This window comes from Acartia tonsa, chromosome 5 (assembly GCF_053477335.1).
Source record: "Acartia tonsa isolate MP-2025a chromosome 5, ASM5347733v1, whole genome shotgun sequence".
NCBI classification, from domain to species: Eukaryota; Metazoa; Arthropoda; class Copepoda; order Calanoida; family Acartiidae; genus Acartia; species Acartia tonsa.
This window is the reverse complement of record NC_137264.1, coordinates 16,366,848-16,388,956: the sequence shown is the minus strand read 5'-3', so window position 1 is coordinate 16,388,956 and position 22,109 is coordinate 16,366,848. Positions and strand designations below refer to the sequence as shown.

Below are 22,109 nucleotides of genomic sequence, written 5' to 3'. Positions count from 1 at the left end.
CCCCTTTTTGAAATGAAAAACTTTACCAAAACCCTGTGGGTAGCGGGTCTAACCAGTACCCAATATAACCTAACCTAACCTAACCTAAATATGCAAACCAAAAACAACTTCACTTTCCTTATTTTCAATTCATTTAAAAAGGGGAATCAGTGCTAAACAGGGTGGGTACCTTGTGTGTAAGCATCAGATTTCCTCTTGATTTTAAAAATGTGTACAAGTTATGTGCAGTACATACCAAGCTATAGACTTACAAACACGTAGTACATGGGTTTAGCTGCGCTACTAGAAATGTGATTTTAATCTGATTATCTGTGATATTATATGTATATATAACATTTTAAATTCATCTTTATATTAATTGATTTATAAAACTGTATTTAGTTAGGTAGCTATTTTGATTTTAAATAATTAGAAATATTTCCAAAATAAATAATTGGTAGAACTTAGTTTAGGCAAAGATTTGAGTATATTATCATCAGGGATCTTAAGGGATAATTGATCTTTAATAATATCCCCAATGATGATAAACAAAATTACCTCTCTGTTCAGTAGATGAAAATTATTAGGAAGTTAAAAGGTTTGGAACTAGCCAATCAAAATGGTATGATAGTTTCCAAAGTTTTTAAGCAAACGAATGATATTATGTGGTTGAAAAACTTTGGGAACCAGTGTGATTTACAGTCTATTATCCCTACCCTTTCTGGTAATTAAACCAAGAAAGGTTTTTTTTCTATGTATATATACAACAAATCTTTGTTTATTAACAGTTTTGTTATTAAGCATTTTATTTAAATGCATCAAAATCATTTCCAAATAATATATTTCAGAAAATCCATGAAATAAAAATGTTGAGTCAAGTGGTGAAAAGTTTGAGTCAGCTCGCATTGCAGCCCAAAACAAGTCAATCTCTAGTTAGCCAGACCAGGTGCGTTATGATTTTTTTCCTTTAAATATTGTATCTACTCGATAGTTAAGACATATCCGGTCGTTAAGAGGGAAAACGTTACAATGTGTTTTCTCATTAAAACTTTGAAACTGTTGATTTAATTTTATCTCTCACACTTAGATTTATTACAATTTTATATTTTATTTAGAAACCTTTGTAATTTAACTTCTAAGAATGGAACTTGGTTATCAAATAAATCCTCCAGTCTACTTGCTCCTTCATCCTTAGCTGTTATAAATAAAAGGTAAGCCATCTACATATTATTTTAAAATAGATTGTAACAGTAAATTACCTTTTTTTTTAAAAAAACACGATCTCTCAATTGTTGGCCCTAAAAATTTGACTAAACACCATTTGCTCTTGTTTTTGCATATAATGATTTGGAATATTTATTTAGAACTTACTTTGAAGCCATGGATAAGAATGGCCGTGGTGAAACTGCTGCTGATGGTTATGGCGTTGTTTTATATGATCCCAAAGACGGCAAAAGAAAATCATTAAAGGTTAGTTTTTTTTAAGAGCGAAGCTAATCTATGATTCAAAATGTTTGTCAGTCCTTCAGTCACCTACGTTTAGGGGGAAACTTTATTTTTTTCTGCTGCTATTCAAAATTGACAGCTTATTTTTTTGTGATGATTCCCTATACCAATAAACATTCAGTAAATGCTACAAAAATATAAATATTACAACATATGTGAAAGGTTTTGTGATTTTAAATTTCCTTTCAATTTATTTTTGATTTATCACTGTCCAAATGTCCATCCATAATTATTTTGGGTTTTTTTCTACTTATGTAATGTTATCATCTTTATTCATTTCTAACTTGATTTTTATGTACCCGTTTTACAATTTAACTTTGGCTTTCCTCTTACCTATTTGATTTTCACCTTTTTTGATAATAATATGAAATATCCTACCCCTGTGCCCATTATGATGCCTTTGGACGCCATAATTGAAAAAAAACTAACCATGAAAAAGAATTGAAAGAATCCATAATTGTATTACCTATAATTTGAAATTGTAACTACCTATGTATCTAGGCTGTTGAATTGAGATTTAAACGACTGGATTGGGGAGCTTGGATTCGACCCAGGTCTGGAAGGGATAAGAAACATTGGAAGAAAGATACACACAGGAACTTAAATGCATTAATTTTTACTGGATTTTTAAAGGCCTGATTTCACCTTTTTCACCAATTAATTTCTTTTATTGTCATCTGTATTGCCCTAAGAACAATGGTCTTTCTAAAGTTGCATAAGTTCTAAAAACATTATTGCTATTATTGTGCTACTTATGATAGTATTTGATCTAAAATTAGTATCTAATTCGAGGTTAGAGTCTGAATGGTTGAAGAGTTTTTTGAATTACTGCTGCTTCCGTTTAATGATAATTTTGGTATGCATATTCCTAAATTTATAAAATGCATGATTTTGAGTATAGACTGAGAATGAGCGAGAAACATCTTTTTTGTGTTCCTTATCATAATAGAAGATTTGACAGGGCTGTTCTCTCTGATTTAAAGGTAATAGATTGATAAACAGAGTATGCTGATAATGGATAAATAGAAAGTTGTAAGAAAATTACTTTCATTTGGTTGCATTATAGATAGATTAGACAGTTAGAAGCAACGTATTTATAAATAGACATAAAAAAAATACTACTTTTTTTACATCTTAAGGAATAGTATTGTAAAAGAAAAAGTTTAATTTCAAGGTACGATAAATTGAGTTGAAGAATATTTAAAGCTTAATTTAAAAAGAAATGTAGTTTTTTCTTTAATTCATCCAAAATAATTTTTTGAAGGATGTTTTTCTTTAAAAGTAATGAGATTTATGTGTATTTGTCCCTCTGAAATGCGTATCTTGGCTATTATTAATTGTATTTGAAAGCATTTTTTTGCTGAAAGTCCTACCCAAAGTTTTTGGGCCAACCAATAATATAACGTGATTTTAAAACTTTGGGTACCATACCAGTGCAGTTGAAAGTCCCTCCCGGCAAGGCTACAGGTACAACAATAAATAACTATTATAGGAGGCCCGTCACATCCCTGATGATCCGTACAAGGTGTACAACGAACTTAGCTGGCAACAGTATCACGCCATCAAGCGGAAAAATTCGGAACTAGTTAAGAAATATGGAAACAAGATTTATGAGTAAGTACTTTGTTTGTTTTTTTTAGTTTTTGCTGTCCTGAGCTTTCTAAATTTCGGTTATGTCCGTCTGTAACAGATAGCTCTTTATTTGGGCATTTTAGAATTGTTCTATCGATTTAAAACATGGCATTATGATCCCAGTCACAGTCATAATGTAGGGTACAAATTAGAGAGCGCAGGAGAAAGTCCTAAGTTATATTTCTAATTAAATGGTGTTTTAAATTTTTAGGCTTTTCTTTGAATAGGGTCGGTCTGTTCGTCCGTAACAGTTAGCCCTTTTCATTAATTAAAACAGGGTAGAATTTTCCTATCGATTTCAAACTTTGCATGATCCTATTTATCTGATTTTTGAAATACTTATTTCTATTACAACAAGGTACAATGTTATTAGCGAAGTATCTTTAATCAAGTCCTAAAAATGTAAACATGTCCTTAAACAGTATTATGTATTTAATGAGTTTTGTAAAAAAGATATACTAAAAATTTTGTTTAGAATTATGCAATAATATTTTGCTTATTCAGTTCTGACACTCTACAAGTGTTAATGTTCCTTTATCCTTGCATTTCAGAGCTTCGCTTGTGTGGATGTTGTCATCCTTGTTTAACAATTTTGTAAGCATAGAATGGCCTTATTATATAAGCATCATGTATAATGGTAATTTTGTGATAGATTTATACTGAATTTTTTTTGGAGTACTACATTTGTTGTTACCAGGAATTAATTATAGCTAAAAAGCGAAATAAACTAAAATAATATTTAGAAGGGAGATAAAAAGGTCGTCATTACTACATGGCGTAGCCCCCAAAAATTGCTCAGAATCACGCAACCTTTACAATAATTTTTCCTCGAATTGATTCAGTTGTTGGCTACAGCTATTATTTGTTTGCATGTCTGAATTGATTTGTATGGATGTTGTCATCCTTGTTTTTTTTTTAGCTGGAACTGGTTTGTGGCCCATTACAAGAGGAACCCACAGCGCAAGGACAGAGATTACAGATATTGGTATGAACCTCCACACTATCATAAGGTAAAACACTTATTTATTGATTTCCGATTATTGAATGAACTAGTTCTAACGACTACGCAACGCATCTAAAAGCCCCCCAGAGACACTTGAGGTAGGGGGAAGTTTGGTGGGTTGTAAGACGAACCTATGTCAATGTATTATTGACAAGACGAACCTATACTTTATATTATAGTTTAATGAATAACCACATAATTTTTAAATTTTATATTTTTGATCGATTTGCGATAGTTGAATAAACTAATAATAGTTATCTATCGCATCATATTACTAATAACTTTTCGTGGATATAAAAATGTACAATTATAATATTAAAACCAGCTTTGTTAGCCCCGAGATGCCAAAAATGTTTAATTGATTGATAAATTTAAGATTAAGAAATAGATTTAGGTATTTCTTGTTAGTAATATGTTTCAACACATCATATAATCAAAATAGATTTTTTATTGTAATAGGTACTTCAGTTGTTGCGTAATTATATATTTTAATTGTCCTTATTTTAGAATGTTGCTGATGGAGATCAAATTTATACCCCTGACCTCTCCATACCATATGATATACCAGCTCCTAGCTATCAGTGAGTAGCTCTGCATTAACCAATAACTTATTCATATCAAAAGACGTTAAAAATAGTTCTCTTCTACAGCTTTGTCAGGCGCGTGACCCTAGCCACTAGAGTATGTACAATCTCAGTAAAGAACTTCTGACAAGGCTCTTTGAATATTATTTGTCTAAGGACATTGAAAATTCGATCATTACTTAACTTATGATACAGGTTTAAAAACGGAATAAAACTTTTCTATCCTGATCATCTATTTTAAAAATTACTCTTTTATTTACTTCATAGTTTAAGGAATCAATATTTAAAGAATGCACGTAATACAGTAAAATAACAAGTTGTTTGTCTGTGTGTTTAATAATATCTATTAAAAACTGCAATATTATATACCTATATAGTCTACCGATTTTTCAATATTTAAAGCAAACTGTCATTCCCTGTTATATTTGTTAATGTTAGTATGTCATATCTGTTATTAATATATTTTTATAATATTTCTTTATTTAGACTAGAGGAAAGAGGACCAAGTAAGCAAGTTGCCAGGAGACAGTTAGGTTTCAGAAGATTTGTTAGGTAAGAATGATTGATTTTTATATTAGTGTTAAGATGTTTGTCTGTTATTTCATTCAATGCATTTTTTACCATTTGTGAATTTTAAAGATCAAGAACCCTATTCTTATACAGTATGACCCTCGAAAAAGTATTTTTTAGGGTGTACAGCCCTTATTTCTTAATGTATCATTAAAAGTAGCATATGTCCGTGTTCTCTGTACATTTCCACACAAGCATATATAAAAATTTTAATTTTACCTCCATTTATACCAGAGATTTTTAGAGCTAAAGTTTTGAAAAAAGTGACTGAGAAATAATTTTTTTTTGGTTTCTTAGAATTTTTGGATGGTTATATTATGTCTTTCTGGTAACTGAAGAATGATATACAAAGAAAAACAAGTTAACTAATTATTTCTTTTTTATTCCACTGAAAAATATCAATTTTAAATGACAAAAAATGCTACTAAATGAATTGATTATTTGCAAATTTCAAGCTATTTACTTACCCTTATTTATGAAAAGGATTAATTATGACTAATTATGACAGTTGCTCCGCCCCCTTTTCTGACATCTCAATCAAGGGGTTTAATTAAGCTTTTTAGACTAAAAAATCATTATATTGTAATTTTATTTTCTTTATAACTTTTTTGTTATTAAAGTTAGGATTATGAAACAAAAACAAGTTTCCTGTTAAATGCATAAAGATTTATTTGGTTTTTCAATCTAAAACAATTTTGCCTAATAAGTATGTTTTTCAAAATATCATTTAGCTAAAAAGACTAAAAAAAAATGTATAAAAAATGCTCTCTAACTTAAAACCTAAATTTTTTATTTCATTTTTGTATAAAGTTTCTGCTAGTAACAAAAATAAAAGGATTTCTACCTTAATTTTGGTAAAAAAGTCGTTTCATATTAAAAGTTACTTTTTGCTCAGTCACTTTTTCAAAACTTTAGCTCTAAAAATCTCCGGTGTTAATGGAGGTAAAATTAAAATTTTTATATATGCTTGTGTGGAAATGTACAGAGAACACAGACATATGCTACTTTTAATGATATATTAAGAAATAAGGGCTGTACTACACCCTAAAAATACTTTTTCGAGGGTCATACTGTATATCTCAATATATCTAACTAAATAATTTATATTTAGGAAATGTGAACCCTTTGCAGGAACAATATCTCAATGTAGTCCTCTCAAACTTCCTGTACATGGAACTCAACTGGGCTAAAAAAGAAAATCGGAGCTAGTTTCTGTCGCTAAATATCAGGGCTCGACAGTCGCGCATCAACCGCGTGTAAACCTCAGTGAAATCTTCATATCAAAACTTTAAAATTAATCTGGATGTCTAAACCTCTTTCTAAACAGACAATCCATCTTTTCAGAATTTTATTTTTTGCACTTAAGAAGGTAAAATTTTAAGGCTTTTGTGCGGCTACCGAGCCTTGCTAAATATTATTTAATTTTTGAGATTTTTTAAAAATTACTTTTTTTTAAATCTAAATATTAAAGTTAAGATTGTTTAAATTTCAATAAAATATTTGATAATTTAAAAATGTATATTTTGTAGTTAAGCGAATATTTCTACATTTATGGAGTGTTTGACCGTTCTTTCAGTTCCTACTATTTCTTTCTTTTTCCTAGCATTTTTTAAAAATTCATTATAACTTGATACGGTTAAGAATAAAACATTGGTCTATCCCATTCTTCTATCGGAGAAACCGATTTTAAAACTAGATTATTGACTTAAAATAAAGTAGTGAGATATTTGACAAATTTTAGCACTCAAAACCAAATGATCGACGTCTAAAAAGTCTAAAGATTAAACAAAATTTGCCCTTTGTAGAAAAGCAGCGCAGATAAGACATTGAACTTATCGAAATTTGAATAAACCATAAAAGGCTTAATTAAATTTTAAAAATGCATGGGGACTCGAACCATCTCGAAAATTGACGTTCATACAATTATAATAAAAAGCTTCGCTTTTAAAGTATCCAATATATTATTTTATATGTATATCTGGGTTTAATACAGGTTGCTTGAGGTACGGTTGAGAGCTATTGGCATTTACGGTCAACTAGTATATGTTGCTCTCCTCCCCCTTTCTCTCTAATTCTGTCTTCAGTTTTCAGAGTATTGGGATGGGGGGGGGGGGATGAATATTTTTATTTACTAAGTATATTTGCGATTACTTTTATTTAATGAAATCTTCCAATTTTTAACATGTACAAAACAGCCTGCTTTATTGCTTCAAGATCCATGTCAGATCTATATAGGAAATAAATGTCTATAAACGAGCTCAAGCTTTCCAAGGAATATTTGTTTAAAACTCATAGTGCTCAAATAATCCATAATAAACTCTCATTGCCCAGAACGATAAGACCCATTATTTTACTTTATTAAAAATAAATTCCTTTTTTTAATTTCATGTTGCTATTTACCTTATATCAATGTATTTAATTTCTAATCATAAAAAAGAAAATTTAAATTTATAATATAATAAATTTAAGAAAACTCTGTTTTAAAAGAATTCGATTGTGGCGAAACTTTGTGTGTTCAAATATTAAACTAAAATTGTAATCATCATCATTAACCCTTTGGTGATGGTAATGTAAAGAAAAAATATAATTTAAAAAATCTTTTTAAAATCATTTAGATTATTAAATATTTACTTTCTTTTAGATAGTAATGCCGGGTGAGGAAAATAGATTTATTGAGAAATAGATATGCATATAGAAAACTAGCCAATAGGGAGATAATTATATCGAGCCAACTCTAGTATATCAATATTAGAGAATAACTTTAAATTATAGAGTAATCAACTTGGTTTTAAATTAAATTAGTGATTATGAAATTTTTAAGTATAAAAGTATATCCTATGATTTAAAAGTAAGATTTTTTGTCATAAGTCAAAAATTTCGGAAATTCTAGAAACCAGGAACGAAGCAACAAGTAAAGTAGTTAGATGTGTCCGTGTGTGTGTTCCCACTTACATCTCAGAAACTGAAGAATCAATCATACCACAAATTTCAAGAATGTTAAGTATTTCTGCAGGGATGGTTTCAGGCTATATTAGGTTGTGGGGAAAGATCACTAACCCTATAAAACACATCGCCAAGAAAAAAACACCTTTCTATTTTTGCAAACGAAATTAAATTTAAGAAAATTGATTAGATCATAGAGGCTCGGGGCGAAGTTAAAATTCCTATTGCTTAAAATAGCAGGTTTTGATGAAATATGAGGTTACTAGCGGCTTCGCCCCTAGCCTCTAGGGACTTTGCCCCTAAAGGTAATTTTAAAAAAAATTAAGTACCGCTGGTGCTGCAAACACTACATTTGAAATTAACTACCTAAAAAAAATAGGTACTGCTACAGCCTACCCCAAAAAATTGGCTTAAACAACAGCAGGACCAGTAGGTATATTCCCTGAAGAGTATAATCCGATTGGTTTAGAGGTTACCGAGATCTTAAGGGACGGACGGACAGACATTATTCTACTTTGTAATAAAGATACATAAAATGCCTAAGATTTTAATCTAAAAGTAAAGAACCGAAAATCATCCCGGGCACCAGTGTGTAAAGCTTACATGAAATGGAAAACTCAATCACTGCAGAGGTTACCGAAATCTAAAGCTACAGATAAAAAGCTTACTACGTACTTTATATTATAGGTGTATTTTCTAATAGTTTAGAAGAATGATAATCTATTTTATCTCTATTGTATTTCTTATCAAAGGGCATAGTTCTACCCCTCCCCCCCCCCCCCCCTCCCTACATAAAACCATCAAACCTACATATATCACCTTTTTATGCCCACCATGTATTAATCATGTACTTTTCTGTTGTATTCGCCGGTTCCCGTTTTCTTATATATGTATTTACTCTACATACTAGCGAAGCTCAATTTATTAAACATTATTATGAGATTATAATGAAAAAGGGTTCAGCAGCCCCAGCCACTCGGCTTTCATAAGCCTTACAATTCAACCGCTTGGCTAATTTGGCTACGAAATAAACCATCAAATGTTAATTGGGCCAACTGTCATCCAAGCGACTTATTGAGCCACCCAATAAGCCTCACTTTCAGCCGCGCGGCTTTTTAAAAGTTAAATTTTGCAACTGCATTCATCTAAGCATCATATTAAAAGCTGTAGCCACAACTAATTGCGCGGATTTGAGCAAGCTGTGTAGCTTATACAGAGAATTAGCAGACCTTAAATTTGCCTACGTCCGCGTGGCTTCCTACTTTTGGAATAAAAAAAACTTTAAAGTTGTAAAAATGTTTGAATAAAATGCACTTCAAATAAACACATTTTTAGTTCTGTTAGATTCTTTACTTTCAACTTATAGTCCTGGGATTTTTTTGTTTACCTAATTGTTTCAGGATTATTTGTGATAAGGGTAAAATCAATAGGACAACTCTTCAAAATAAACACTGAAGTTTAGAATTCATTTGTTTATATCATTAAAAGTGTCCTACCAGTTTACGGCGAACACAGGCATTGTATATGATATGAGTCTCCTAACTCCGCCCACTTTCTTCAGAAAAAATTCCTTTTGATGATAAATACCCACCTGATTTTCTTATAATCCACACCATCCCCTCTTCCCCATACCCTCCTCCCCCCCCATATTCAGGTTGACCGTTTGTTTTCCTTAATTAGAGATTTTAACGCCCCCTTTTCTTGACCTTTATTGTCCGCGCCATCAAAAGTAATTTTGTAAGGGGTCGCAAACATGCTAGGTCACTTAAGCTTTAACCACCGAGCAGAGAAGATCTGACGATACGCAAGAGCAAGACAAATCCAAGATGCATAACAAAACTCTGATTATCACCCTTATTCTGGCGTTTGCCTGTGGTACTTCATATGCCACCTTCACTGGAAATAACACTTTGGTAAGTTCATTTCATTATAATGCTATATTAAATTTTGAGAATTTCATTTCCAATATACAAATTTAACAAAAATCGATCACACTGTTGCCCAATGTTTATATATTTGGGTACTTTTATTGATTACAGAAGGGGTAATTTTGTGGAAGTACATCTATTTTCTTATCCCTGAAGATCCCTGAATCTACAAAATCGTCAAATTTTGGCTCCAAAATACAGCCATTAGATGGGATAGGAAAGTGAATAATAGCCTAAAACCACAATTCTGTTTTATTTTAGATACAAGCTTTACAAGAATTTGACCCTGAAGTGCAAATCGACTACCTTAACTTCGGCTACGACAACGATAGCTTCGTTGGCATTCTCGTCAACACTGCCGAGAAAATGAGCAACCTCTTCATCCACAGTGCCATCAAGGGCGTCACCAGCCCCGTCAGAAATCTGAACGCGTTCGTCGAGGTTGTAAGCGAGGATCATGCCAGCATGAAGGAGGGTTTCAGTGCTGTTGTCCAGCTGTTTATAGAGAAGGCCAAGGACGGTGCTGGCAGCTATGTGACATTCATTGGAGGTATCCTGAGTATTTTGTATGGCATGGTACAGAATATGCTGCTGCTCAATGATATTACTGCTGGTCTGATAAATTAAATGGTGGAAATTTACCAACAAATGTAAATAATGTAGAAAATATACGAAACGCTAAAAAAAACTTTCTAAAATGTCCGGTGACGACTTTTAAGTTATAAAAATTGTATATTATTAAAAGGTAACAAATTATGTATATTTATGAATAAATTAATGTAAATCTGAAGCAAATATATGTTCATATAATTTATTTCTGTTTATTTAGTTTGTCAATATTCATGCTCAACAAATATAAGAAGTAAGTTTTAAGACATTAAAATAACTCCATATTGCTTAAGGATAAAACAAGTATGACAACATTCATAAAAGAGAAGCTATGAAACGATAGGACAAACGAACATTAAGAGAGCCAGAAACTGTATAATCAAAATATAAATGTAAAATATTCGAAACAAATTGTAAGTAAATTTGTTGAAAAACTGCGTACAATCAGGATAATATTGAAGAACATACTTACATTTTTAGGACTTGATTATAGAGATCATACGCTTATAACATTGTTCATTGTTGTCCTTGGGAATCAGTATTCCAACAAGGATGACAACATCCATAAAAGCGAAGCACTGAAACGGTAGGACAAACGGACACTATCACTTGTATAGTCACAGTGTCAGAACTGAATAATCAGAATATAATTGTCGAAGCAAAATTGCAAATAAAATTTTTGAAAAACTGCTTGATACAGAATAATGTTTATGGACATACTTACATTTTTAGGACTTGATTATAGAGTTGCTTCGCTTATAATATTGTACTTTGTTGTCCCAGGAATCAGAATACCAAAAATCAGACCAATCGGATTATTAGATCACATAAAAATTTGTTGTTAAAAAAGTAAAAAAATCAACATGTTTAAAATGGACGAACGGACATTCTGGTAATGATTACAGAGTTGCAAATCACCATGCAAAGTTCAAAATCGATAGGACAATTATAACATGCCTAAATAAACGAATGGAGCTAACCGTTACATACGGACCGACCCTAATTTTAGATAAGCTTAGCTTTTTAAAAATATTCTTATGGGATTGGGAGAGTATCAATCAGTACAGCCGTTCTAGAGGTTATACTGATTGACTGTAATAAACATTTTTAATTATAATTATATTTAAAATTTGTGGTATGCACAGGGTTTTGCCGAGGGGTTTAACCTTGGGGTGAAAAAAAATAATATATTTTGGGGTTATTAAACCCTCTTTAGCCCAAGCTTATGTGTAGAGCGAACACACCTATAATGCCCCCTTGGCTAAAAAAGAACGAGACCGATAGAAGCAGCTTTTCAAGGAAGCTTACTACTAATTAGACATTATCTTCAACTTGATAAATATTTTTTGAAAATAAATTTTTTTTATCTAAAAACTTATTTTTTACCAGATTGTTTAGATATTATTCTAATAAAAATCCCTTTAATTTTCGTAATGAGATACTTTTAATTTTTGCTATAGAAATAATATGAAAAGCGATTTCCTTATCCGCCTTCATAGTGATGCGCGGCATTCTAGCAAAAACAACAACTAACTCAACTATTAAGATTTGTAAACAAAAACTTATAACTTTTACATTTTAACAATTTCTTGCAGTTTTTTGTATGTGATATTATAATGATTAATGAATAAATAAAATTTAAAAATGGGGCCGAAAAAAAAAGATCTTTCAACGCCAACGGACGCTAAAAGAAGAACTACAAACCGAAAATGGAATCCTGGTATATATTCTCATTTTTATATTAACATTAATTTATTTTATGATAAACCCGTAGCATTATCGTAATACATTCCAGACAAGGGTTGTTCAATCAAAGGGTAGGTTGTCTCTTGGGCGAATGGACGCTTTACATCGTAATTATAAAATGCTGAGTATGTCTTAAGAGGCCTAGAACCCGAAACGACACTAAGCCCCCTAGAGAACGATGATTATTACATTTAAGTTTTTAAAACTAAAGATTTTTATAATTTAATAGGATTTAATCATCAGTTAGGTACGTCTTCAAGAATTAACTAATATATATACTATCTCATTAATGCATAAGTTAAACTAGTCGATCATTATTGTGAATTCTGGAAATTTATTTAATAAAGCTCCTCTATATTAAGATATCATTAAAGTTCTGAGCGTCCACTTTAACCAATTGTATTACAATACATCAAATTATTTGTTTTTAAGTTGTCAGAATTAAATAGCTTTGGTCACCAAGTTTAAAACCTAGCTACCTACATCTAGAGAGCAGTGCAATTTAATTATATTGAGTTCTCTGAATTCTGGAGCTTATATCGGCCTGATAAATAGTCAGAATTAGCTGTTCTTCACTTTTTCCTCGAAAGTTTGTACGTACCAATCCTAGTAATCAGGGTGTCAGAGCCGTATTATTTTGATGCGGCTCCGGCTCCGCGGAGCCGTATCTGGAAATACGGCTCCGGCTCCTACCTTAAAATTAATATATAAAATTTTGTTCATTATTGAATTTGATAAAATAAAATAAATAATATAAAATATTTTGCTTTTATTTGATTAAAGCTATATAAAAGTAGAAGGATGTGTGGCTATTTGTTAAGTAACAATAGTTTTTCAGTTTATTATACCTATGGAAATAGACCGTTGCCAAATAATAATATTACTTTAAAAAATCATTTTTAGCTAATCTGGAGCCGAAGCCGTTTTTAACGCAAAATACGGCTCCGGCTCCACCAAAAATGTTGCTGCTTCCGGCTTCGGCTCCGAAACACTGCTAGTAATAATAATTTGCGAACCTCATCTTAATAATGGATTTATGTTTTATTTGTAGTGCCCAAGGATTCGTCGAGTGGTTCAGATTCGGACGATATAGAAGTTTGTCCTGTCTGCCAGGATAAAAATGATCCCAATAACAAGGTACGTACAATGTACATTCTTTTATGGACCTAGATTAACGTTAGAATAGGATTATTTTACTTTTATAAATCAATCGCTCTATATTTAGTTTATAAGTAAAAGAGGTTAGATGACTATCCATCTTTTATTTGTAAAAAAAATATATTCCTTAGGTATTCTTTACAGAGAAACTTTTTATAGATCCAAGGAAGAAGCTTGTCTTATAGTCAACGATTGAAACCTCTAGAGGCGGAAAAACTTGTAAAAAGTTAATACCTACCTATTCTATTTTTTTTTTTATACATAACACCCCCTTTCACAGTCACTTTAGTTATTTCACTTTATTTTGTCAATTGTCTATGATGTGACACCCATGATAAATCCCTACACTATTTTACATACTTATTTTTCATAGGTATAAATAATAAATATATATTTTAGGATAACAAGAATCGTATGATCGGCTGTGATGGGTGTGACAAAGTAAGTTATTGGTACCGAGTATAATTTGCTCCATGAGTAGCGCAGCAATAACTACCAAGCTAAAACAATATAAAAACGAGTCAAATTTCAATTATTTTAGATAGATATTGTTAATAAATCACAAGAGTGCTCGAAAAATCTACTTTGCAAAATGTTTTAATGCACTGATTTGTTAGAGAAAGCATACTTTATTTCTTAAATAAATATAATTTTGTTACCTTCAAGAATAACAATATTTAAAAAATAAAAGATAAAATATTTTTAGTGGTTTCATTGGAGTTGTGTGGGTGTTACTGCAGAAAACAAACCCAAACAGGTTAACATTTTTATCATTGTAACATGAAAATTGATTTTTCTTCAATCATTTTAAAAATTAGAGTAATCTAAGAACTGTATTAGGTACTAATTTCGTCGAAAATCAATTGCTTAGGCACCCGAATTATTTAGCTAAAGTTTGAGAAAGTTATTTAATTGTCAATTGTCATATCTCTGTAACGGTAACCTTTTTAATTGGAAGGGAAGTAAATCCTTTTGTTTTTTTCTCCATTTAATTACATGTAAATTATTTATCAGTAAAATAATGCATGTTTTATGTTTGTATGCCTATTCTTATACCTTAAGGACGAGGACTGGTTTTGTAAACGATGCACTAGCAAAAAGGAGGAAGCAGTGGCGTGGAAACCTGAAAAGATGGACAAGCTGCCTGACGTACTGCCGGCTAGAAGCACCCCGAGGGGGAAACGGGGGGGAGGAGGGGGCTCCAAGTCAGAAACTAAAGTAAGTTAAAATCAATTTTTTTACAAGGTAGCAGCTGATCTAAAATAATAAATGACTAATGGAAACGAGGGTTTCTATGCTCCTGATAATTTCTGTGAAGATTCCCCTGAACAATTAAGGTTCAAACAGGTGTTCTATGGGGAGAAATGTATGTTTTAACGGCTATTTAAGATTGATGTTATAAATTTCTTATGAAGATTGCAATAAGATAGATCATGAGATGTTTATTTTATGAACTGAACGTTCTGATATTAGATAAATATTTCAACATTAGATAAAATAAATTACAATTATATCTATTATTGCTCTTAAAATTATATTACCTGGCCTTGGTTAATGGTTATAGCATGGCGGGTGTCCAACTTTGCATGGATCCTAACAGTGAGGCATACAGAAAATCTAGATCATCATTTGTTGCATCAGAGTTTTTTGTATTAATAATGAGTTGATTGATATTTAATTCCAATATCTTTTTTTAGCGCCGTGGGAGACCAGGAACTGGGAAAAAGGAAGTAATGAACACCTCACGAAGTTTGGGGGGTACCCCAAGGTCTCCAAGTCCAGAAATAATTCTTACGCCAGTCAAAGAGACGAAGGTAAGATTAAATAAAAATTGGTATTCAGTTTTATACCATCAATTGTTTTCAAGTTTTCCCCTCCTTAATTTAAATTTAAAATTTTTCAAGCTCTAATTTTGGCCTTTACAATCTAATATTTGTCAATGTTTCTAAAATTTAATATCTTTTAAAATTGTGATTTTATTATAGAAGCAAGAGAAAATGAAGAAAGCATCACAAGATTTATTTGGTAAGTTGATTTTCATCTATAATACAAAGTAGAATTATTTCTGTCCGTCCGTCTGAAGCTTAAGATCTTGTTAACCACTGAACCAATTTGATTCTACTCTTCAGGAGAATATACCTACTTGTCCTGTGGTGGTTTAGGCTATTTTCTTGGAAGGTAGGAACACCGCAAACCTCCCCCCCAAAAAAAAAATTCCCCCCAATTTTTACTTAATTCTTTTTTTAGGTACCTTAGGTACCTAGGGGCAAATCCACGAGTATCTTTTTAATATGTCAGCTTGCTGAATTCTGTGAATTTAAAAGTGTAAGAATCAAATTAAACAAAGTTATAAAGTGATAGAGCAAATGTATCATGACAAAATAAACAAATAAATTATGAACATTTAGGCAGTAAAAAAACAGACGAAAAGAAGAGCACAAATATTCCCTCTGGCTTAAGCATGACACCTGTAAATAACCCTGCCTCCAACAGTAAACACGCGAAACTTCCAACTCCCGCCAAAAATCAGCTGATGAAGACACACCAGAGCTTAACGATGACTCCTGTCAAAGTGCAAATGAAGAAGTTGAATAATCCAGTTATTACAATTCCGGATAATGATGATAATGTAAGTTTTGTGTTTAGCCGGGATAGGACAAAGGAAGATAATCTGGTGCCTTTACACTTTGTGCCTGTTGAGCACTGAACCCCCCCCCCCCCCCCTCACTTCTAAATTAATAAATTAAATATGTTGTTGTATTGGCTGTTCTTTGTCCGTTTCCGGTCTGGGTTATCATCAGAAGGATGTTGGGGGGGGGGGGGGGGGGGGCTTATGGTGGGGGCTCTGGAGGTGGGCGGAGGAGGAACTTGGATGGGTGGAGAGGAAGGCAGCTACATGGGAGGGATTTTGCCAAAGGTCCATAGGAGTAAGATTTGTGGGATTATTTGGGCAGGAAAAGAGATGTTGGACAGTTTCTGGGGTGGGATTGGCGGGACAGGATGGGCAGTTGGGGGTAAGAGAAGCGTTGATGGAATGGAGGTAGCTTTGGAGTTTAGGACAATAGTTGGATCTTAATTGGGAGAGGATGGTTCTGTAGTGCCTGGGAAGTTGGGTCTCGGAAGGGTTGATGTCAGGGGGGGTGTGGTTGAGGACAGGATTTGGGGGGTAAGAATTTATGGCTTGGGTAACAGCAGAGGTGTGGAGTCTGGAGATTGTGGATTTGTAGTTTGTAGGAAGGAGGGTGTTGTCGGGTGAAAGAAATGGTTGTAGGGTAGGAAGGAACATGGATTGAAGGGTGGATTTTTTGGATCTAGGGCCAGGGGGGGTTGTGACATTGTGGAAGGATGGATGGGAGGGACGGAGGGAGGAGGCCAGGTACTGGGAACATAAAAGGGAAAGGTGGTTCCGTACTGGTAGGATTTTGGTTTCTTGGTGGAGGTGGCTGATAGGAGATTTTTTAGTGGAACCAGTACAGATGCGGAGGGCTTGGTTTTGGAGGGCTTGGAGTTTGTCAATGTTGTTTTTGGAGGTGTTAGGGAACCAAACAGGACAGGCATAGGTGGTGATGGGGCGGAGGAGGGTGTTGTAGGTGGTGAGGAGGGTCTCCTTCTGGTGGCCCCATTTGGTGCCAGCCAGACATTTGAGGATTCTAAGGCGGGAGGAAATTTTTGAGGAAATGGTGGAGACATGGGAACTGAAATTGAAAAAGGTGTCAAAGGTAACTCCAAGGATTTTAGGGGTTTTCTCAAGGGGAAGGGTGGAGCCATTAATTTGGACTTGAGGATGGAGGTTGGATTGGTGTTTGCGGTCGGGAGTAAAGAGGGTGACAGTGGATTGGTTGGGGGCGATGGAGAGGCCGTTGGAGGAGGCCCAGTCAGCGATTGAGGAGAGGTGGGAGTTGATGGATTCAACTGACTGGGGGATGTCAGGAGAGGAGTGAAAGGAGTTAAGGTCGTCGGCATAGGAGGAGGTGAGGGCAGGGGGAATGTGGGGGGCATCTGCTATGTAGAAGTTGAAGAAGACAGGGGAGATAACAGAGCCTTGGGGGACACCAGTGTGGACGATTTTGGGAGAGGCATTGGTGTTTTGGTAGGAACAGAAAGCCATCCTGCCACGCAAGTAGCAGGACAGCCATCTGATGATGTTAGGATGAAGGTTGGAGGAGGAGATTTTTTGGAGAAGGAGGTGGATGGGGATGCAGTCAAATGCTTTGGAAAGGTCGATGGAGGCAACAGTTGTGCGGCTGGGAGGGAGGTTTTGATTGAAGCCATTGGCAATGGTGGTGGAAAGGTTGAGAAGGGAGGAGGTGGTGGAGTGGAGGGGTTTTAATCCGTGTTGTGAGGGGTGGGTGGTAAGGGATTGTTTTAGGTAGGGAAGGAGTAGGCGTTCAAGGACTTTTGCAGCAGGACAGAGGAGGGAGATTGGGCGGTAGGAGGTGGAGAGGTCAGGGGGTTTACCAGGTTTGAGGAGGGCAATGATTTTGGATAGTTTCCAAATGGCAGGGATGTTAGCAGCGGAGATGGAGAGGTTGAAAAGTTTAGTGAGGTAGGAAATGCCATTTGGACCAAGGTGTTTGAGGTGAAGGATGTTAAGGTTGTCAGGGCCAAGTGCAGACTAATTGGAGGAATTTTTAATTGCTTCAAGGACAAGGGCAGGGGTGAAAGGTTGGAAGTCTCTGTTAAGGTGGTTACGGCGGCGAATTTTGCGGATGATTTTTCTGGAGAAAGGGTTTGAAGTGTGGCGGGAGACAGAGGTGAATTGACTGGTGAAGGATTCAGCAATGTGGAGGTGGGAGGTGTGGACTTTGTTGTTGTTGAAGGAAATGGGTTGGTTGGAGGGAGGGGAGTTGTTTTTGCCGGAAAGGGATTTGAGGAGGGACCAGAATTTGGAAGGGTTTGTTCTATGGTCGGATTTAGAAAGGGTTTCTTGCCATTTTTTGTTGGAATGTTGGTTAACTATTGAGGAGATTTGGTCATTAAGGATTTGGATTTGAGGATCATGGGGGTTGGTTTCTCTTAAGGAGTCTCTTTGCTGGATGAGGGGTTTAGCAGACTGAGGGAGGGAGGGGTTTTGGTTTTTGATGAAGCCGGCAGGGACAGTGTGTTTGGAGGCAGTTTGAAGGATTTGGCGAAAAGTGGCTTCACCTTGGGAGCAGGAGGAAGGGTCAGGAAGGTCTTCAAAGAGGGTTTCGGTTTCAAGGGTAAAGGTGTCCCAGTCTGCTTTATGGAAGTTGTGGAAGGTTTTAACAGGGCGGGGGGTTCTGGTGATTTCAGGGAGGGAGAGGAGAATGGGGAGGTGATCAGAGCGGAGGGTGGTGAGGGTGTGCCAGGAGAAATCAAGGGCAAGGTGGGCAGAGCATAGGGAAAGGTCAGGGGATGTGGGTTGGCCGTTGGGGGGAAGGCGGGTAGGGGAATCCTCGTTGAGGAGGCAGAGGCTGCTCTCATTGAGAGCTTCCAGCAGAGCCTCCCCACGATTCATGGCAGATTGGTCAAGGGTGATGGAGTTCCAGGCGGGGTTGTAAGCATTGAAGTCACCGACTAGGATAAGGTCATTTGGATTTTCTAAAAGGAGGTTAAAGTCAGGAGTGTATTGTGGGGGGCATGAGGAGTGTGGGGGGAGGTAAAGGTTGATGATTTGTAGAGGGGAGCCATTGCGGGAAATTTGGATGCCATCAACCTCAAGGGGGCCATTGGAGAGGTGGTTAAGGTTAAGGTGTGTGAAGGGGATGTCTTCGGCAATGAGGAAGGCTATTCCTCCACCAGGTCGGTCTTGTCGATCCTTCCTGATGAAGTTATAGCCAGGGAGAGGTTTAGGATTGGATTTGCAGGAGAGTTTAGTTTCTTGGAGGCAGGTAATTGGGATATTAAGGGTTGAAATAAGGTTGTGGAGTTCATCTTGGGTGGTAAGGAGACCATTACAGTTGAATTGGAGGATGAAAGGTTTACCAGGAGGTTTGCGGGGGGCAGGGGTGGGGGGAGTAGGGGGCGGGGGTGTTTGAGGGTGTGGTGGTGATGGAGGTGCTGTTGGGGAAGGTGGGGGAGACGGGGAGTTGGGTGTGGAGGGTGAGGGAGGGGGGGAATTTTGGGGGGAACAGGAGGGGCATATCCAGAAGGGAGAATAGTGGGTGGAGGATGGAAGGAGGGAACATTTGGGGTGGACCCATTGGAGGCAGGAGTTACATTGGAAGGAGCCAGTGGATTTTGTAACACCTAAGGAACAGATAGGACATGGAAATTTGGGGCTACGGGATTTAGGTGGGGGTGTAGGTTGTTGGGGGGAAATAGGTGAGAAGGGGGTAGGGGAGGCAGAGATGCAGGGTGGACAGGACCAGTTAGAATTGTATTCGGATTTGGATGAGAGGAGGGAACATTTAGGATGAACCCAAAGTTGGCAGGAGTTACAGAGGAAGGCACCAGAGGAGCGGGTAATGTTGTGGGAGCAGGTAGAGCAAGGGTATTTGGGACCAGGATTTGGATGGATGTCGCCAGAGAGGATTAGGGGAGGAGGGGGGGTGATGTTGGATGTGATGTTGGAGGGTTGGAGTTGAAAGGCCTCCAAGGCCTCCAGAGCTGACAGGGGCTGACTTAAAAGCCCTTTAAGCCAGCCCCGTGGGGGAAACCCGGACGGGAGACATGGCTGTCAGAACAGGTGGTTTGGTGCAGGTTTGCCCGGGGGTGTACATCTTCTTCTCCTCCTCCCCGGATAGGTCCACTGCGGAAAAGCTTGCACCCTCGGACCTAAAAATTAAATATAAAAGGGTAGTTATTTTTTTCAATGCCTAACCCCTGCTGCACAGTACCCTATGTATTCTAACCTAACCTGACCTAAAGTAATAAACAAACAGACGAAAAAATAGGTACCTTCTTCCTCTTATTTTTAATTTATTTCAAAATTTGGAGAAAGAATTTTTTAAAACTTTAAAACTTAAAGATAGATATATATAAAAAATTTGGGTGATACTTCACTGTAGCCGGTTCTCCGATTCCTCTTTTAAGAACCCACTTCTGATATCTGTTAACTTAAAAAAGAATTCTAATAGTTACCTAATACCAACCTATTACATATATTTTTTTTTGTGTTAGGTAAACAATAAACCAGTGAGTAGCATCAGTATAACTTTAGACTCAGACGATTCGGATTCAGATATTGAGGATGATTTACTAGAACCCAATGAGGGACTACAAAATTCTACTATTTCTTCCAGTGGAAGCGAAATTCAGGTTGAAATTTAGCTCGTTTTACTTTTATAAACTAGTTGTATGTCTAGGGGCCCTGTTATGGGAGATGGAAGGGGAAAGCCCCCTCCCCCCCCCCCCCCCCCAACTTCAAATTGTAGTTTTAAAAAGAAAAAGTTTTGGCGAGATCCTTCGATACAGACATAAAGACACACACACAGACTCAGATCCTGTTACTTTTACCAATGATCAGTACAATAACATCAGTGTAAACAATCTTAGCGATGTTCATTATATTCAAGGTGAAGCACAAGTTTAACCGTTTGTTAGCTTGTTTTTGCAGCGTCATTCTCTTTATACGCAATTTATTTCTTTAGGAACAAGATGCAAGCAGAGACTCAAAACGGCCTACCTCCAATACAGTTCAAATCTGCGATAATTCAGACGATGAAATTATTGCAACTATGACAAAATCCGCCAACAAAAATTTGACAAAATCCTCCAAAACTGGGAGAATTACACCATTGAAGATTAATCTTAAAAACGTGACCTCAACCTCAAGTGATAAGAAACGCAAGGAGAGTTCTGACTTAGGAAGTCCAACAGCTAAAAAGGCTAAAACAATTATTGACAGGGATGTATAAAATATTTGATTATTAAATACCTAAAAATTTGCATTTTTCGTCTTAAGTCTAAATCCTAAATTTTGCAGAATTAAGGAAATGTCTTAACTACCATACCATTTGATATGTCCATTGTCCATGGACTGTAGAATACACTTGTACCCAAAGTTTTATAACCACGTTATTAAATTTGTTCGAAAAACATTGGGTACATTTATTAAATTTTGATTATTTGTTTCAAAACAGAGAGTGTGTAAACTTTTCAACCAATGATTTAATCTACAGAAGGAATAATTTTGTTTATCTCATATTGGAATGAACCTAAGTTTTAGGTCATTGTCCTATCCTTTCAGATACTTGAGTAACCAACATCGAATTCCTTGATTTTCTCTTTCTAAAAGAAATAAATATTACACCTGTAAATCTAGTGCTTCCAATGGATTGAGCTTAGAAGATGACGATGCCTCGAGTTTGGCGCCAAATATTGGAGACCAATCTTTTGATATCCAACCTGTTAGGAAATTATGATGATTTATTTTTTTTTTCATTAGGTAGGTAGTTTGTTGTCATAAAAATCATGGGATTTTTTTATAAATATAATCCCTGGGAAGGGAGAGATCGAACATTGCACTGTAAAATTCGTTCTCTCATT

General features: G+C 35.3%; 4 protein-coding genes across 4 annotated transcripts in view; all 4 read left to right on the top strand.

Annotated features, from left to right (window-relative positions):
- The window catches only part of lt (vacuolar protein sorting-associated protein light), a 31,599-nt gene extending 30,692 nt beyond the window's left edge, over positions 1 to 907 (top strand). The window contains exon 31 of the transcript XR_013879563.1: positions 262 to 907. The gene's annotated coding sequence lies outside the window, so the exon portion shown is untranslated. The remainder of the gene's footprint in view (positions 1 to 261) is intronic.
- mRpL35 (mitochondrial ribosomal protein L35) lies at positions 797 to 6,789 on the top strand. Its single transcript, XM_080160542.1, has 10 exons — positions 797 to 925; positions 1,095 to 1,190; positions 1,344 to 1,449; positions 1,987 to 2,081; positions 2,387 to 2,468; positions 2,978 to 3,099; positions 4,037 to 4,127; positions 4,628 to 4,701; positions 5,191 to 5,256; positions 6,386 to 6,789. The coding sequence occupies exons 1-10, from the start codon at positions 846 to 848 to the stop codon at positions 6,462 to 6,464; spliced, it is 891 nt and encodes a 296-aa protein (XP_080016668.1). The 5' UTR covers positions 797 to 845; the 3' UTR covers positions 6,465 to 6,789.
- Positions 6,790 to 9,971: 3,182 nt separating this feature from the next.
- Positions 9,972 to 10,959, top strand: LOC145318870 (uncharacterized). Its single transcript, XM_080160535.1, has 2 exons — positions 9,972 to 10,130; positions 10,407 to 10,959. The coding sequence occupies exons 1-2, from the start codon at positions 10,044 to 10,046 to the stop codon at positions 10,770 to 10,772; spliced, it is 453 nt and encodes a 150-aa protein (XP_080016661.1). The 5' UTR covers positions 9,972 to 10,043; the 3' UTR covers positions 10,773 to 10,959.
- A 1,290-nt stretch (positions 10,960 to 12,249) lies between these two features.
- On the top strand, positions 12,250 to 21,985 carry LOC145319951 (uncharacterized). Its single transcript, XM_080162350.1, has 11 exons — positions 12,250 to 12,474; positions 13,552 to 13,637; positions 14,058 to 14,099; positions 14,365 to 14,415; positions 14,721 to 14,876; positions 15,356 to 15,472; positions 15,644 to 15,683; positions 16,067 to 16,287; positions 20,742 to 20,879; positions 21,212 to 21,468; positions 21,886 to 21,985. Exons 1-11 carry the CDS (start codon positions 12,399 to 12,401, stop codon positions 21,983 to 21,985), a joined length of 1,284 nt encoding a protein of 427 aa, XP_080018476.1. The 5' UTR covers positions 12,250 to 12,398.
- The last annotated feature ends 124 nt before the right edge of the window (positions 21,986 to 22,109 follow it).